This window comes from Lepidothrix coronata, unplaced genomic scaffold, assembly GCF_001604755.1.
Source record: "Lepidothrix coronata isolate B3197 unplaced genomic scaffold, Lepidothrix_coronata-1.0 Scaffold94, whole genome shotgun sequence".
Classification (NCBI taxonomy): Eukaryota; Metazoa; Chordata; class Aves; order Passeriformes; family Pipridae; genus Lepidothrix; species Lepidothrix coronata.
In genome coordinates, this window is record NW_016690274.1 from 3,018,909 (window position 1) to 3,037,835 (window position 18,927).

At 38.7% G+C, this 18,927-nt stretch overlaps 1 protein-coding gene and 1 non-coding gene across 4 annotated transcripts; both read left to right on the plus strand.

Moving 5' to 3' along the window:
* On the plus strand, positions 1-71 carry TRNAG-GCC. The gene has a single exon. It is a non-coding gene; the product is annotated as a tRNA-Gly (tRNA).
* Positions 72-341: 270 nt separating this feature from the next.
* On the plus strand, positions 342-18,927 carry KATNA1 (katanin catalytic subunit A1). 3 transcript variants are annotated; one of them, XM_017822008.1, is made up of 12 exons: positions 342-426; positions 2,612-2,912; positions 5,332-5,506; positions 6,235-6,392; positions 7,824-8,007; positions 9,759-9,880; positions 11,173-11,278; positions 11,606-11,764; positions 12,898-13,024; positions 14,588-14,722; positions 14,996-15,122; positions 18,587-18,927. In XM_017822008.1, exons 3-12 carry the CDS (start codon positions 5,336-5,338, stop codon positions 18,783-18,785), a joined length of 1,488 nt encoding a protein of 495 aa, XP_017677497.1. In that variant the 5' UTR covers positions 342-426; positions 2,612-2,912; positions 5,332-5,335; the 3' UTR covers positions 18,786-18,927. The 3 variants fall into 3 exon arrangements, 2 of the variants coding, with proteins under 2 accessions (XP_017677497.1, XP_017677496.1); XR_001875999.1 differs by lacking the exon at positions 2,612-2,912 and adding an exon at positions 16,071-16,270 and having other exon boundaries at positions 346-426; positions 18,587-18,692; XM_017822007.1 differs by lacking the exon at positions 2,612-2,912 and having other exon boundaries at positions 346-426.

Here is an 18,927-nt window from a genome sequence, read left to right on the forward strand (position 1 = left end):
GCATTGGTGGTTCAGTGGTAGAATTCTCGCCTGCCACGCGGGAGGCCCGGGTTCGATTCCCGGCCAATGCAGTTACTCTTTTTCTTCCTGCTTTGTTTCTCCCCGCCTGATTGTTTGTTTTTTTTTTTTTCCTCCCTTTTCCCCCCTTCCTTAAAATTTAAAACCAAACCGGATCATCGCTGTCACTAATAATGCTCAGACACCGACTTCTTCCCCCCCCCGGCCGGGCAGACCTTCACCCCCGGCCTCGCCGGGCTGGAAGTGACGCAGCCGGATTTGCCTTCAAAAATTGCCGGCGGCAGGAGGGGGAGGTGGCGGGCAGGGCCGGGGGTGGGGTCGGGCGTCGCTGGAGGAGGAAGGGGGCGGAAGAGGTGGTGGAGTCGCAGCTGCTGCCGCTGTCGCCGCCGGTCCGAGCTCTGGAGAGGAGTAAGTGAGCGAGGGAGCCCCGCGGTACCTGCCCCGCGCCCACCTGGCCGTGCGGGGCCGTGCGATGCCCCCGCTCGGCCCGGGTGGGGGCGATGCCCGGTCCCGCTCGGTGGGGGCCGCCCCGAGGGCTGCCGGGCGCGGGGAAGGCTCCGGCTCCTCCGTCCCGCGGCTGGAGAACGAGCGGCCCTGGGCGCTGCTGTCGCGACACCGGCCACCATTACACGGTGCTCGTCGGTGTTGTTGTGTCGAGGCTGTGTCTCGCACGTGCTCGGCGCGGCATCGCCATGGTGTCCCTGAAGCCGTCGGGAGGGGAGGCTGCTCCCTGTCCCGGGAATCCTCCTAGGTGGGCTGCTGGGCACCGCGGGTGCTGGTTCAGGCACAGAACTCTGGTTCCCACTTTTCCCTTCACCCTCCACCTGTTTTGTTGTTTTGTTGTTCGGTTTTTTTCCTTAATGAAGTAGTTTGCAATGATCTGCAGTGATGTAAGTTTTCTCTCTAGATAGAGAGAAGCAATTCCTCGTATCCATTTAGCTGCAGACCCTTCAAAACTTTCTGAGAAATTTGCTAATTTAATATAGATCATCAAAAAGAATGCTAGCCCCCCATGAAATGGGGAGTAAGTAACGTGTTTAATCAAGTCTTTTGAAAGGCTTAGCCCGGAAAACATAAAATCATCTGCCACAAGTGTATCTCTGCCTAATGTTTGATTTAGGTTTTTTTCTTTTCCACGCCTAGGCATGCTTGTGTTCATGGTTGCTGGTGGTTCTTCTTTTGCTACCATTATTGTTAAATACAATAAGTGGATGAGAACCATTTTGTTTAGCATCCAATAAGTCTGGCAGTTCTTCTCTTTCCCAAGTAATTAATGCAATCACTTCTTGATACCAAATGTGGCTAGCTCTGGATGTTATGAAGATGAGTATTAAGCTAGAAGGGAGCTCCAAGGTGATGCCATCATGTAAACAGTAAAAATTGATTCCTGAAAGATGTTACTTTGGGGTATTTTTTTCTCATCTGGCTTGCTGAGAGAACTTTGCAAAATTTACATGATTGCTTTGATGTCAGAGCCTGTATAGCAGGCTGAAATAATGGAAACATGTGCGCTCTGCCAAAATTCAGGCTCTGGCTTAGTCCAGATATTAAGGTTGGACTGAAAGACTCTTGGAAATATTTTCCATGTATGTCTTGTGCTGTTTGCCAGGTCAGCAAGTCCGCTGCGGTAATTGATGAACTCCAACTTAAATCTTCACTTCCAACATTTGCATTATCAATCTCTTGATTTTTAAAGTTTGGGGGATTTCTTTGTGAAATACGATTGATGCAGTGTTTGGTTATAGTTTCCCAGATTCTAATGTATGACTGTGAGCAGAAATCAGTTATAGTCATTCCTTATGATAATTCGTTAAAGTCCTTATGATAATTTCTTAAAGTCCTTATGGAAAACATGAAGTGCTCCCAGTGTTTTCTTGATGATTATCTGTTACCTTTCAAATGAAATACAAAATTACGTTCCAAAACCTCATTCTCAAAAGTTGTAGGTATCTTGAACTTTGGTTAGGTTCAACCCTCTCTGCTCTTGGCTGTTCTGTACTCGAGAAGTATTTTAGGTCCTCTGAGCAAATGATAAAATGTATTCTGTTACTAGAGATGGGTTAATTTCAGGGAACCTTATATGGCCATAGCTAGTGTAAAGAGTGATTACTGGGAAGTGTGTGTTTGTACACAACGTAGAATTAAACTTGCAAGACAAAGTGCTTGTTTTCCTTATATCCTGTTCACTGTAAACTTTATGAGCTCTTTACTATTTTAGTTGCTGTTGGAACATAGATAACTTCACTGGTCATGATTCATGGAAAGGTCGTGGCTGATAAGTGCAGCCTTGCAGCTTTGACATCCTGTTACGTGATAACACCAAGTATTTGTAAACACATGTGGTATTACTAAGTATTGAACACATGTGATATTACTTTAAAAATTATTAAGTGGTCAGGATTAGTTTTGTGGGTGTTTTAATCCCTTCGGTTCTGGTTTAACTCTAGATCTGTGTATGCTCACGCCTCTCCCACATGTGTCTTACACGCTACTCTGAGCTGCCACAGCATATGGCAACTTTCTGCTGCAAACTTTAACCTAGTTTCAGATTAGTACGCTAACTCCTGTTTGTTTGTTTGTTTTTTCCTCTTAGAACTGCTTCAGCATCTTCAGTTACAGGTGCAGCAAGCCCATGGATTAGTGTATCAGCTCTAACACTGCCTGTGTTCAAGTGGCAGCATCAGTGGCATGTCCAGACATAAGCAGAGCCAGCAGCTTTTTCTGCCTCACTTGTACACAAGAGCCTTGTATTTGGAAGCCACTTCAAGCTCTCCTGCTCTTATGAGTCAAGATGAAGCAACAAATTAAATTGGTTTTCTTGTTTCAACTAAATTATTTTGCTTTTTCAATACCACTCATGAAACAGATAGATTCGAATACCATTATAAACTTGAGTGAGCACCTTCTTTTTTTTTTTTCCCTACATGAGTTGCTAGCTCATTCTGCTTATTCTTCTGTTTCTGCTTTCTGTCCTTACTTTTTCTGCCTTTTCTAACCTGAAAATCTCATTAACTCTTTTATTATGTGCAGTGCTATCATTTTGGTCCCAAGCTTTCGTATCTTTCTGACTTAGCCTCTTTAGTTTTTTTTTTTCCTTCTAGCTATTTTCAGATGAAAACTGATATTACAGGCTGTTTTGTTTGTGGGGGTTTTTTTCTCAATACATAAACAGAATTGCTGTTCTGCTTGGATTGCTCTACAGCATTCAGTGTAGAAAAAAAAGTTATCTATGACCTCTCTTGGCTTTTAAAAGTCTAGTTTGGTTATAGTAACTTGCTATTACTTGATTTTTAAACTGTTTATTAGCATCTTGCTCAACCTGTGATTTCAGTAGTGTTAATCATGGGTTTGAATTCTCAGGACAGGCAAACAGGTGTTTCTGGTAGGATGAGCAGAAGTGGAAAAGCTTGCTCCTAAATTTAGCAGGGAAAACTTTGGTAATATCTGCGTGATGATCCATACAGCAGTTGACAAACATCTTCAGGCTTTCTTCTCCTGAGGTTAAAACCAACAAAACTCCCAAGTCAAACTGTGTGTCCAAAGCCTAATTAGCCTGGGATATGTTAGCCTTTGTCGTTGCTGGTCACATTAACTGTATCAGCTTGTAGACATCATGGCCAGCTCAGCAAGTCTCTGGCCAGAGTGAATTACATAATGTAGGTTCTATGATAGCAGGTTTCCAAGCTCAGCCCCACGGGTCCCTTCTGTATGGATGGGTGTAGGCTGTTGGAGGCCTGTCTTCAGCTCCCTTGCTGCTAGAGTTTTGCTGGTTTGGACTGAAAATTTTCACAGCAGCTATCTGCTCCAAGGGAAGGTGGGGAAGAAAGAGGAAGGAAGCAAAAAAGAGAAGGATGTTGGCTCAGGAATGCCTCAGCTGTGTGTCTGTGTGTAAAGCTACTTGGGAAGGGGACAGAAAAAGGAGTGCAAGTCTTAAAAATGTTTGATTTGTACTTCACAGGCCCTCTTTACAGTGGAGAGCTAACATTTTAGTATTAAGTTGGCAGGTGTGTACTAAGTGCGGCTTCTGAAACCTCTGATGTGGCCGAATTCGACCCTGACCTCATCTTGAAATGTGTTCAGTCTTAAGTCTGTTTATTGCGCATGAGTACCTCTTACATTCTTTAAATAGTTGATCTGTATCAAGTATGCTTCATCCCAGGGCTTAGCTCTAATTGCTTGTCTGCAGTTGCTTCTTACTGGCACTGGGTACAGGTACCAAAATGAGAGCAAGATGACTCTCTTGCAGGTGTGTTTAATTGTTTTCTGTGCTTGGATAAGGAAGTAGAAGGAGAGTGGGGAAATTATTGATGTGCAGGAAACAAGAAAAGCAGAGACAGTGAAGATATCATAGAGAAGAAGGGCATGGGATGTGTAAGAAACTTTTAAGAACATGGAACAACTGCTCTGTGGACAGTGGCAACTGTAAAGAACAAGTCTACTGCTTCTACTTGCTACTGTCTTTGTATAAATAATACTTCTGTGCTATTCTAACCTAAAAGTGCAGATTCTGCTAGTGCTGCAAAGTGGAAGTGGTCGCAATCATTGATGATTGCTCCAAAAGCCCACAAACTACTGCTGCTGGTGGAGAAATGTAGCATGGTTTGAACAATATGTTAAATAAAGTGGGTCATCACACATTACACATTTAATCGTACATTTCCTTACCTTTCAGTGCTAATTTAGCAGCCTCAGTATGTTTCAAGTGTTCCTTTTTAAGTGTCAAAATGAAGGTGATAGGAACGTGCAAGCTGGGCATAGAAGGTGTATATTTGTTTCAAACAAACATTAAATAAAATTCAAGAGTTGTAAAATCAAACTAATGGAAGAATAGTTTTTTCCACAAGGCAAAATAAGACTGTTAAAACTTACATGCATGGAATGTTAAGGCAAAAAAATTAACAAAACATAATGCATCTGGAAAAGGGTTTGATTTGTTGCTCATTGGGAGTTTTTTTTAAACCACAGATGAGCACAGCGAAATACTAGTTTATCCTACAATAGAATGAAAAGGGAAGTATGCATTTGTGGCTTGCAACAGTTGTATTTATATCTGCTAATCTTGTATGGGCTTTTCAACAGAATCTCCATGGCAAGAAACAATGCTGTGATGTGAAGAGTTTCATTTCTAGTAACAGAGCAACAATTACCATTTTATATGGATGACATTAATTTTAGGGCTTTTTTTTCTAACACTTTTCCAGCTTCTATATTTTGATATGCTAAATGAGGTAATGAGCGTATGAAAATAGTTGCAAAAAATTGTTCTGCTGCTGGGATTTTTTTTCTTTCCTTAATATCTTCTATTTTTTTCAGCTTCATGTTGAACATGAGCCTTGTTATGATCATTGAGAATGTAAAGTTGGCCCGTGAATATGCCTTACTGGGAAATTATGACTCTGCAATGGTCTACTACCAGGGAGTTCTTGACCAAATGAATAAGTATCTGTACTCTGTGAGAGATACCTATCTGCAGCAGAAATGGCAACAGGTAAATATTACTTTTCTGGGGCATTTTGTGGGATAAGCATTAAAGTAGCAAAAATTGCCACTCTTATTGTAAACAAAAGTATAAAAATACTTACACCATTCTCTGATAAATTAGTGCTGTTATATATAGGCTTCTTTTTTATTATATAGACTTATTTAAGTCATCTTTATGACTTTCTCTGTCAGTGACAAAAAAGTCAATGGAACACAGCGCTGGGGAGCCAGTGCACTCTGACTTGTCAGCTTCTTGCTGATGAGTGCCCCTGTAATGCTGAAGTTTTGTAGTCTGGTATCATTTGGGTCCTGCTTCCCTCAATATTTTAATATGACTAAGGTCCTTAATAGAAAGTGCGTTGTGGCTACCATGGTAATTTGTCCTTAACACAAACCAACATTTTTTTCATTGATATTCAGTCTGATGAGTTGATAGTTTTAATTGATATTTAATCTATTAGGTTCTGTCGTACTTCTTTAATATCCAAACTTTGTAAAAAAATCTCTTTTGTTAAATCCAAAATCTATTTGTTTATTCTTTAAATGTGCTGAGGAAGGCAGAAAAACCTCCTCAATATGTAATGTGCATAATTCTTGTTTATTGAAGTAGAATTAGGTAGCTCATTAAACCCTGTAGAATCTATCCAGGCATTACATGAGCTTGAACAGAGAACTGTTACAAACTTATTTCCAATGTGCTTAATCTACTTCTTTTTTTTTTTTTTTCTTAATCAGGTTTGGCAGGAAATAAGTGTGGAAGCTAAGCATGTGAAAGATATAATGAAAACACTGGAGAGTTTTAAATTAGACAATACTCCATTGAAAGCCTCACAACAAGAATTACCAGCTCATGATGCAGAAGTCTGGTCTTTGCCAGTACCTGCTGAACGTAGGTAAGAGGAAGCCTGAAGGCCTAAATTAATATTTATCAGGACAAAGTGTGCTTTGACTTCGGCCTGTTTTGGTGTAATTTTTGTTCTAGAACTTACATGTGTAATACTTGCAGCTTGGCATTGTTTGTAGTGAAGAAGATGCCAGAATGTTCTGAGGGTTTTATCTTCCATGGCATGACTAATGTCAAGCTTTTCCCCCTCATTTAATAACTTTGGAACACTCCTAGCCAATTTCATTCAAACCTTCTGGAAGAATAGAGCCTGAGAGGTAGAACTTTCCTAGTGTTTTGAAGATTTCTAGAGAAAATATACAAATTCATGTTACTAAACAAGGAAAGTCTTGAGAGAACTGTTTCTGTTCCGTTTATTTTGCCAGCTCCTGAAGTACTGAATTGTAGCAATATGAAAAAGCCGCAGTGAAAACTTGGGCCATATTGTGTTGGAATAACTGCAGTAAATTCCCATGCTGAGATAGCAGAGCTCAAAAATGTAGGTGGAAATTAGATGTGGAATTGCACTATTCCTTTATTTTGAGCTTTGGAATGGCATTCAGAGGTGGCTAGGTGTTCATAAATATAACAGTAGGTTGGTAGATACTCCATTTGGAGAATGAAAATACTCTAACATGATCTTAGCATCAGCATATCTGTGTAGTCCAATATGCATTTTATCCTGAAGAGAGATGTACTGCTCTGACAAACTCACTGCTGTGAATCACTTAAAGACAACTTCTGTAAAGATGCTGGATCCTTGACACATATTAAATGATGTGTCAAATCACATCATCTAGTTTCAGTAAGTGCTCTCCAAATACAGAGTGTTACATTTACTGTTCTCTGGAAATATCCCTGACCTTTTACCTTGACTCATAGCTTATTAATGCAGGAATTTTAGGAAAGCCCATGGAAAAAGTGCTGAGAGTAACAGACACGTATAGAAAAGAAACTTAATTTTAAAAAAGAAATCCATAATACCAGTCGTAGTATCGGTTTGTTCACGTGCTTCTAAAATTAGTTTCATTTTAAACAACTGGAAGCATCACATAGACTTTTTTTCTTTCAAAGGAATTGGGCATGAAAGGAAATGAAAGTAGAATTGTCATTCCCAAAAAACTTTTACATTTCTTTGTATAGGGAAGTGAGGACTGTTGTAAGGAGAATTTTTGGTTTGTTTGTTATTTTTTTCCTAAGCTCCACAATACTAGAATTACTTTTACTGATAGAATATGCAGGCAAGGAGCTTGTTTTAAGCAAATGAGCCCTGCTGAGTTTGTGACCAAGGGAAAATGGATTTTTAGTGACTATCTAGAAATGTTTGTCTTGTTTCTGACATTATCTTGAGCAAAAGGCTTTGCAGTTTGTAACCACTTGATATGTAGTGCTCACCAGTGACTTTACACTGAGGCTTTTTGCATATTTTACAACTAATTAGACCTTCGCCAGGACCCAGAAAGCGTCAGTCTGTTCCATGCAGTGATTGCCGAGGTCACAATAATCGTGTAAGTGCAGCTGTCAGAGGCCCTCACCGTCCATCCTCTCGAAATCCCAATGATAAAGGGAAGGCAGTCCGCAGCCGGGAAAAAAAGGATCAACAAAATAAAGGAAAAGAGGAAAAGGTAAGCTTGCAAATAACTTCACGGAGTTGAGAAACTCAGTCTTTCTTTCTTAGTATTGAGTGTATTATAGAATTAGATGCCTAAAAATATTTCTTTTGTTCAAGTCAGTGTGCCAATTTGAATCTCTCACCTTGTAAGATGTCTTTGCTTTGTGGATAGTGTTGGTTATGGATGAATTAGAAACAAACAGATGCTCTTCTGGAAGAAGTGATCTGGTAAATGTGTCAGAAGGGAAGGTATCGAGCAGATGGAGCCAGGCTCTTCTTGGTGGTGCCAAGTGATAGGACAAGAGGCAACTGGCAGAAACAGATGCACAGGAAGTTCCACCTGAATATGAGGAAGAAATTCTTTGCTGTGCGGGTGACTGAGCACTGGAACAGATTGTCCAGAGAGGTCGTGGAGTCTCCCTCACTGGAGATATTCTAGAACTGTCTGGACGCAATCCTGTGCCATGTGCTCTAGGATGACCCTATTTGAGCAGGGAGGTTGGACCAGATGACCCACTGTGGTCCTTTCCATCCTTACCCGTTCTGTGACTTGTTTACTGCAACTTGGATATTTTAAACTGAGATTGACTTGCTTCTTCCAAAGCACTTCAAGATTTATGTAATCCTAAAAGGAGAACTTTACTTTTTTTGTTTTGGTGGGGATTTTTTGTTTATCGTTGTTCAGATCTGATGTTAGTTCCAGTTAGTTTTCAATTTAAAACAAACAAAAAACCAACATACTTCATGAGAGAGAATAATCTATGATCTATTCTTTAAAATCAGACTGCTTTAATTTTGCTTTGTATCTCCATAAATTTAGCTGATCACCAGAGTAAGAGATCATACAGAAGGCACTAGAATCGTAGTTTTCCAGAGTCTAAATAAATCCAGTCTCCATGTAATAGTTTGTTAGCTTCAGCAACCTTATGTTGTGGCAAGGTGTCATGGCCTGTGGAGATAGTACAGGATGGAACTGTTTAGCTATGTAAGCTACTACTTTTATTAGGAGCTCACTCAGGATATACACACAGAGAGACCGGATAGGACTTTTTTTCTTTTTTACAGTTGTTCTGTCATCACCAGTGCTTGCTGTTAAGTGTATAAAAAAATGGGGTATGTCTAGTGCATTTTATTTCCTCTCAGTTGCATGGTCTCTGCTGTTTTTGAGCCCTTTCAACTGTCTAGCTTCTTTGCTTCGGCTGTACTGCAGAGCTGCTTCTCTGCTGTTCATGTCCGTGCTTCTATATCAGTTAATTAGTTATTTTATTACTTCTGTGGTCTTCCTGCAGATCACCTTTGCTCATTCTACATGGAAATCATGCTTACTTTTTTTGTGTCCCATGTATATGGCATGGATATGACACTTAGGGGATTTGAGATACCTAGGTCAGTGTGACTTTATGGTTCCAGTCTTACACATAATTTCCCCTTACCCAGCTACTGTCTCAGATAGTTTTTGTTTTTTCTGGGAGAAGAGGCAAAAACTGTTAAGTGGGATAGCTCTATGCAGTTTTTATTAAGTATTAAGCCAGCGGTACAATATGCTGGCTTTGGAGAGAAGGAAATGGAACTGGGGCAGTACAGGAATCTGGGTGAAAGACACAGATCTTGCAGTGCAGCTGTAATACAAGTGCTTTCATAATTTTCCATGCTGGTTTATGTTGCCGCCTTCTAGAAATACCACGCTATTGTGGACTTGTTATGAAATCCATTAGTAGCATAACCATTGTTATGTATTTATGTTGTTGTATCTTTTATATGTAGAACAAATCCACATCTGAGATTTCAGAGTCTGAACCAAAGAAATTTGATAGTACTGGATATGACAAAGATTTAGTAGAAGCTTTGGAAAGAGATATAATTTCTCAGAACCCCAACATTCGATGGTAAGTTTGAGTACTGCTGCTAGTCTTTCTGAATTGTTGCTTCTATTTCCTCTTATACAGTATGACAAGAATTAAGTATTTTAACATATACTTACATATAAAAAGTACCTACAGGTTTTCCTTACTGCTTTAAACAGGCATCTAAACTTCATAAGAAGTTTAATATTTTTAGAGCATCTTTTTTCCATGCATAGATTTGTAGAATAGTTTGGGTTGGACAGGACCTTTAAAGATCAGCTAGCCCAATCCCCTGCCATGGGCAGGGACATCTTTCCCTAGATCAGGTTGTGTAAAGCCCTGTCCAGTCTGACCATACAAAGCTTCTCAAACTTTTCTAAGAGACCTAAAATCAATTTTTGAGATACTCTTTTGCAGTGTAAAAGTTTCTAGTGTCTGTCAGTGTCTCTTCATTTGAAAAACTGTTTTGCTACCCAGGGGCATATCAAGACAGAAAACTGTTTAACAAAGAAATTATGTCAATATAGGAACCCTTTGAAATGTTGCTGGATGTGATGTGGCTGCCAGTATAAAATATAACCCTGTGCCAGTACCTTTACATAAACGTGTTAAATATTAAACGTTATACAAAGGATGTTTTGTATTCCAAATGTTTTCAAGCTCAGGTGGTTTCGTGAGGATTAAATGAGCAAAAATCTTCTGTCAAATAAAGTAGGCTTTAAAAAAACTTAACACTCCCAGAAAAACTTGGTGTGCGTGCAATTGTCATGTATTTCAGTTTAATATGTAAATACATGTTTCAGTTTTTATATGGAATCTTAAATTATGACTTCAGATTTGAAACTAATTCTCCATATAGATATGCTTTGAAACCAAAGTATTATTTGGGCACATGCTGATAAGAGGAATGCCCTGAGAGTTACCCTCAAGAAAATAAGACCAGCCTATAAAGTACCTAAGAATTAGTACATTTGTAACTCTGAAAAAGAATTCTGAAAATTCTGTTTAATTCTGCTCCGTTTACTGGTCTTCAGCAAGTTGTTCTTGTAACAATGAAAGATGGTATTTAAGTTTCAGGGACACCCAATGTCTCGGCAAAAGAAGAAAGCATAATCTGTAGCTAGCATAAATTTAACCAGCTTCCTCTATTCTGCTTATCATTCTGTGAATGCCAACAGTGGCGCTCCAGTGAAATAGTTAATGTCCTTTTTTTTGTTGGATTTATGGGAGAGCCAATACATAACGATAAGTTTAATTGCGTAATTTTTTGAGCTGTGGACTGATTCTTTTGCATCCTGTCTGAATCTGTCAAACAACTTTCTCTTTCTTGTCAGGGATGACATTGCTGATTTAGTAGAAGCCAAAAAGCTGCTTAAGGAAGCTGTAGTTTTACCCATGTGGATGCCAGAGTTTTTTAAGGGAATTAGAAGACCGTGGAAGGTATGAAAAAGTCTGATCCTGTGATCATAATTAGGATTCTGAGATTGGATCTTGGCAGAACAAGAAATTTCGAGTATTTTACAGTTTATATAAGTTCTTTCCACTCTTTAGCAACAAAGTTATGGTACATAGTACCAACCAAATAAAGATGTCAGCCAGGTACACACACTGTCTTGTTTTGGGTAAGCAACAGTAATTGATACTTACCTTTGAATAACTTTTCAAGGGAAAGTTTACATCCATTGTTTTACTATTGCACTACTAAATAAACTGTAAATTCCTGTGGTTTGATTCTGGTCTTAAAAATGGTTCTTTTTATTTTAATAGGGAGTTCTGATGGTTGGTCCTCCTGGTACTGGAAAGACCCTCCTAGCAAAAGCTGTAGCCACTGAATGCAAGACTACTTTTTTCAATGTTTCTTCTTCCACACTTACCTCAAAATACAGAGGAGAATCTGAAAAACTTGTTCGTCTGCTGTTTGAAATGGTGATTGAAGTTTCTGAATATGAACAGTGAGATAATGAAGAAGAATCTCTTCCAGAATAGTGAAACCTTGCCAAGGTTTCAAACAGTATGCACAAACAACTCTCCAAGCTTCCAAATGCTTTATGCCTTTCTGATTTGCCTGTTTACATTTCAAGATTATTCCTAAATAGCTTTATAAAAGCTGAAAAATTAGGTCATCTTTTAATTTCAGGACTAGCTTGCTACATTAGAGGGAGCTCGCTATAAGTTATTGAGTGATGCAGAATGTACTTGAATATAAAACTAAGATGAAATTAATTGCTTTCTGGGTCTGAACCCTATTTAGGCTTTGTGTGTTTTGTTGTTGTTATGGGTGGGTTTTTGGGTTTTTCTTATGCTTAGAATAAGTGGACTTCCAAACTGTAGTTGGCTTCAGAGCACATAAGATTTGAAATTGGCTCAGAAAATAGTAATTTTTCTTTTTTTTTTTTTTGTCATGTGTTACCAGGTTTGTATGCAGTGTTTGTTAGGGTGTCCAGTTCTGGGGAGGGGCAGCAGAGTTGCAATTACAGTAGTCAGAAAAGTCAGGAAATAAAAGATCTTTTACACAGTAGTTTGATAGGCATGATATCAACTCATTTAATATGATTGATCGAAAATGTATATACACAATGAATACTATCTCAACTGTTTTAAGACAATAGCCTTTATTATTGTAGATCCTTGTCTTTGACTTCCCTTGTTTTCAAAAGGGTCAGAGTTATTTTGCAGTTGACCTGGTTCTTGGACAGGTTCCATGTCATGGTGTCCCAGCATAACATTCATTCTTGCTCAGACTGAAATCTTATTCAGGCATTCTGTGATGACTTTCACAGTTATAAATGTTAGTCCTAATGTGGAAAACTGTGTTTAGCTCATTAAATGTTTGTTTATAGCCCTAACAATTACAGGACTTTGCCAAAAGCTGTTCTGCTCAAATGCACAGCTGCTCTATACCAGTGTGCAGTGGTCCAAGAGAGGGAAGATTGGGAATTGTTTGATACTTATGAGCTGATTGAATGGGGTAAATATGTCTTTACTCAAGTCTGAATATGCTGCTCTTAAATGGGAGTAGACTGCTACTTCAGCTTCCACTTTGTCTTTGCTTTCTTTAGGCTCGATTTTATGCCCCGACAACTATATTTATTGATGAGATAGACTCTATCTGTAGTCGAAGGGGAACTTCGGAGGAGCACGAAGCCAGCCGACGTGTGAAGGCAGAGCTCCTGGTTCAAATGGATGGTAAATAACCTGATTACTGGGAAGTGCTGGACTGGAGGAAACTTGAGGGACCCAAAAAAACCCCCCACATTGAAAACGTCATTCTTCAGAAGCAGTTTTGTCAAAGCCTTACATAGAATTGGGTTAGAGATCTACAAGTGCACTACTCCAATCATTGGTGTGGAAGGAAAAATTATTTAACAGTCTTTTAGCTTCTGAGCTATGACCTTATATTAGTGACCCAGAATAATGAAGTTTCAGTGGAAAATACAAGATTTCAAAACAACAGAAGAAAAAAAAGTATTAACTGCTTCTTTCAATCTTTGCCTAGCATATCACTCACTTCTCCAAAACCAAGTAAAAAGTGTTTCAAAAGTACTGCCACCTGTTTCAATTTAAACTTCAAAGGCAATCAGTACACTTAACTTCTTTGGGATCTCTTTTTCTCTTAAAGATACAATCAGAAAATGAAGACTTTTGTATAGAAGTGGTTTAGAGAGTTTTCATTTTAGAACACTGAGTTTATTACAGCTATTTGGTTAATATTTCACAAATCAACAAACTTCAAAAGTAGGTAATACAGTGCAAAGTTTCTGTAGAGGTATCCTTTTTATACTCTGGTGAGCAGAGAGAAGGAAAGGAGTAACTGAAAAATGCTACTCTGTGGGATGATTTGTGATAGAATTCCATGAATCGCAACATCTGTTTATTTATTTATCAGTCTCTGATGTCAATACCCTTTTATGTTTGATTTTAAATAGCAGCAGAGCTGTACTACTGTTCTCATGTCAAGGATGTACATAATCTGAATTTATTAGTAGCAACTATTTGAATCCTTTTACTTGAGCATTCATAAATGGTGTTTTATCTGCAGATTCTCTGGCAGACTAGGTACAATGCCTATCCCATGGCCCAATCGTATAATTATAAACAAAAACAGTAAATGCAGAGAGTAGCAAGTTTAATGAAATTACCTTCTTCCTGTTCCAGCAGATTCATAGTGTTTAGAAAGTGGGGTGGTCTCCCTGTCTCTGAGAAGTTGTGATTTAGTCCACCCAATTTAAACATTAACTCCAGCAGTTTGTAAGAATCCACCTGTATATATGAAACCTTTGGCCTGTATTCAGAACTGAAGAAACTTTGTAAGGAAGTAATGCTGCTCTTGTGTGGCTGTTAGTGAATACTGGGGGGGAATGTCTGTTTTAGAGTGTAGTGATGGTTCTGGAAAGTTGTTTTGTTTTTCCTTACATGCTGTTAGAAGATGTTGATATGAAAATTGAAATGCTCTAATGGCAGAAATGCATACAACTCTGCTGTAAAACCGTTCTAACCACGATAGAGAGGAACTTCCTGATCTCAGCAGTGGCCTATGCCACTGCTCGTATTTAAACCAAGTTTCCATTTATGTTTGCAGACTGTCATAGAGATGAAAAAGTGAATTCTGTTGCACTTGGTGAGTCTGTTATGCTTGGACTCACTAAAGTGCAATAGAGTAACTGCTTTAATATTATAGAACCATGGATACTGTTCTCTCTATACATGAAATTTCTATGTATGTTTTACTTTCTCTTTTCTCTATTGCAGGTGTCGGAGGGGCTACTGAAAATGATGATCCTTCTAAGATGGTCATGGTACTTGCTGCTACTAATTTTCCTTGGGATATTGATGAAGCCCTAAGACGGAGACTAGAAAAGAGAATTTACATTCCTTTACCATCAGGTAGGAAGAGTTGGGGAGAGGAGTGGTTAAAAAGACTAAAATCTAAACTTTATCAATATTCCTTTAGTTTTGATTGCCCGATTTAAAAATCTAATTGATACATGTAAGCAAATTCACTTACGGATTCAGGACCAGGTGAAATCTAAACATGAAATTTACCTTTATAGCAAATACACTATCCTTTTTCTCATTCTTCCTTCTTATCACTCTTCAATTTATTATTTATCTTCACAGAGCAAATTGTATAGTCTCAATTTTCTTTTCATTCATTAGCAAAAGGTAGAGAGGAACTCCTAAAAATAAATCTGCGAGAGCTGGAACTGGCTGATGATGTTGACCTTGCAAACATAGCTGAGAAAATGGAAGGTTATTCAGGTGCAGACATCACCAATGTATGCAGGTAAGTTAACATTGCATCATTTGCGTTACTATCGCTACACACTGCAAGAAAACTGTTTGTAAGGTAACCAAGTTACATGATTAAAGTTGTTGGATAAAAATGGACTGTAACTTGTCTTTTATGTGTGGCTAAAAGGTGAAATACTGCGTTAATATTTACCTAAGTTTCCATTTGAAGAGCAGTCAGTTGCAACACAGTAATTTAAATAAGCTATGATTTAGGTAAAATTCCGCGTTCTTTCGTGTAGACTAAATTCCTTTCGTGAGGAATATCCACAGGATGGTAAACTTTAACTTGTAGATTTGCAGTCATTCCACTGGGGTTACACTTCTGCAGAAATTCATATGTAGAGAGGTGATAGTGGCAGTGGCCAGAGTACCTAAGTAACAACACAGAGCATTCTTCCTTCATGACACAGAAAAGGTGTTGTGTGGTGGTACAAGAGCTCTGTACTCAGCACAGTGGCTATTGTGATGAGGCTGACCTAAGGTTTTTTTCTACCTCCTCCATTTCTCCTTCTTCTCCGTACTGTTGACATACAATCATTTGTGAGCCTGTTCTCTAACCTAGATTGCTGAAATAATTGACTAAAAATACCTTCTAACCCTTCCTCTATATTTTCTTTCAAAAACTGAAAAGGAGAGGACTGATCTTCAGTCATGTGGTTTACATCAAAAGACTTGCACTGGCACAGTTGCAGCAGTGGCAAATTATGGAATTGCCAGGAAGGGACAGGGAACTGAAGCTTTTTAAGATGATGATAAGCACCTGTGTAATGATGCTTTCAGGCTTTGGAGGTAGCACTGCGGTGTGGCAGGGCAAGGCTTGAGCTCCTCGTTGTGCCAGCCAACCCTTGTGGTGCTGTACTTTGAACAGGATGAGAGAGCTGTTCTGGATTAAAAACACCTTCTCATTATTTCCTCAAACGCGAATCTGTTTCTTGCCTAGATTCCTAATAAGGCTCTGCAAACATGTGTCAGCACAGCTGAGAGGACAATATGCTGTGCCACAGGGATGAATGCAAGTAGCCTGTACACAAAACTGCCACCAAAGGCTCTATCAGCAGGGTCGCTTAAGGCTGAACTAAGAATGTGGAGCCTCAGTACGGCTTCCTGAACAAACCTTGTGCAGTGTCTGGGAAAAGAATGGTATGTTAGTTGCTTTGAATCTGTGTTGTGCAGATTTGTTTCATTTGTAGGTTTGTGAGATGAATTTGTGGTGTTCTTTTGATCAGTCTTGGTTTTGGTGTTGGTTGTGCTCTGAAAGGAGCTTGTGCTAATAGGTTCATGTCATATAAAAGAGTTTATTTGGTCTGCTACTTTGTGCATTTTAGCTGTACTTTGTCTCCTCTGGTCTGTTTAGTGTTTTTTTGTGATTAATTTTAGACTGAATATCAATACATTTAATATTTTTCAGTGGATTACATATGTGTATATATATATATGCACACACTGTTACTTCTGATTTTTTTACCTAAAGTCCCTTTGTACAAATACTATTAAACAAAACAAAAGCAAACCAACAGATGAAAAAACTAAAAAGAAACACCTGAGTCTTTCATTTGTGGCAGTCTTCTAAGTGATAACTGAGGTGGCAGCAAGCATAAATCCAAATGAACTGAGGTTTGGATTCACAAGATTTGAAATTACTTAGGAAGTACTCATATTAGCCTGTGTATTTACACTTTTTTCATAGTGTCAGGAGAAACAGCTCTTGGATATGATTGTTTCATTAACACTGAGTCAGAAAGATGTGGCTGATTTAAGTGCTTTTGTATGGTTCAGACTCACAATATGTAAGCATAGTGAAGTTCAAACCTGTAGACTATGACCGTCCTTGCTAGTGCCACAAGCAAAACCAAAGAAAAAGTGGCCCAAGACGAGGTTTACTGAAATTACTCCCCCATCTTAAAGAAATTGAAGTTCAGAGTTTGCTGAGCCAGAGTGAAAATCAGTCAGAGGTTACAGTATAGTTTCTAATAGTCAGCATATAACCATGGAAAATGAAGGCAAAACTTTATTTTAAAATGACATTCAGGGAATGCAAAATGCATCTGAATTGCATATTACATTGAGTATGAATTGACTTTGAATTGTTGTTTTGAGAGGGCTGTGAATGTTGAAAGGCCTTTTGAACAGAACTGGCCCCTGCTGCATCTTTCAGTGGGTGGCTGCTTGTTTTTTTGAATACAGTTTTGGTGCTTCTCCAGGCACCAAGAATGCGTTTGAGAAAGCACTGAGAGTTCATGTTGGAATGACTGTCGATAAAATGACTTTACAAAAGGAAGTGGTGGCAGCTGCACTTCAGTTGTGTGGGTGTGTTGAGGTGTGGTGGGCTTGTTGGGTTGGTTGATTGGGTTGGTTTTGCTGGATTTTTTTTTTTTTTTAACTGCTGTATGGAAGCAAATTAGATGCATGGAATGCTCCCCCTCACCATTGTGTAACACTGGCTTTTAGTTCACAAATGGTGTTATAACAGCAAAGCATGGTGATATTTGGCTAAGATGGAATTCAACAGGCAACTTCTTGGGGTTGTTCTGAAATTCTAGTTCCTGTATTATGCATTTTAATTTCTTAATTAACAGTTATTTAGTATGTTCATGAAGTCTGTCAGTTACGATTTTCTTTAGGGGGTGGGGTTCATACTGAAACAGAATATGCTGAAACCATCTTTCTAAATCCTCCTAGAACACAATGTGCAAGTTTTTTCTCTTTGGATTCTCACCTGCTAATGTGATATGATACACTGTTGTGATATCAGTGGGATTACCCTTCCATTTTTTTTTACTACTAGACAAATAAGCAGCATTTTCTTATAAGCTATATAACGATGAATTAGGAGGAACTTTAGTCTCCCAGTGTTATCTGTCACCTCACCAGCTCACCACCTGCTGCTACTAGATTTACTGCTGGAAATCTAAATGCAGTCAAACCTAATGCAGAAAGAAAATGACACACTTTTAAAGACACTTAATGCTCATTGAGGCCAGAAGTTTGAGGAGCTACAGATGAAGAGATTTTGTCATTTAGCATTTTGCTGGTTGGAGGTAGATACTGTTGACTGTCTTTGAAGCGGGTTTCCTATTCAAACCAGGAAACATTCAAAATGCTCCAGCTACTCCTGCTATATCTAGGAGGAGTGAAATTGTTACTTTTGCCTTGTTTCTGTTTAAAAATACAATAAACAGCAGCTACATCATAGGCATTAGATAAACTGGTTAATCATCACCTCTTTTGCCTAGCCTGTGAGTACTAGCTATTCAGACATCCAGGGGGATAAATCCATATCTGAAAAATGTGGATAGCATTTGGAGATCTTGATATAAAAATTTACAGTTCTTTATTCTATCTTTTTGAATGCAACAGCTTAACTGGAATGGTATGTTGAGCCTTTCAAACAACTGAACTCACTGTCCTGCATTGAGTAAACGTTTATTTCTTTTTATTTCTTACCTTCCTGAATAGAGATGCATCATTGATGGCTATGAGAAGGCGTATTGAAGGCTTGACACCAGAAGAAATAAGAAATCTTCCCCGAGATGAAATGCACATGCCAACAACTATGGAAGACTTTGAAATAGCTTTGAAGAAAGTTTCTAAATCGGTATCTGCTGCGGACATTGAGAAATATGAGAAATGGATAGCTGAATTTGGATCATGTTGAGTTGTCTTCTCTTGAAGAAGCTACCTTATGTCTTAAAACAGCTTTAGATGTAATCAGTGGTGTTTCAGTGCACTGCGTGCTCTTTTTAACTTTTGTAATTTAAGAGCAACAGATGTCTCAATAAATTTTTTTTAAATGCAAA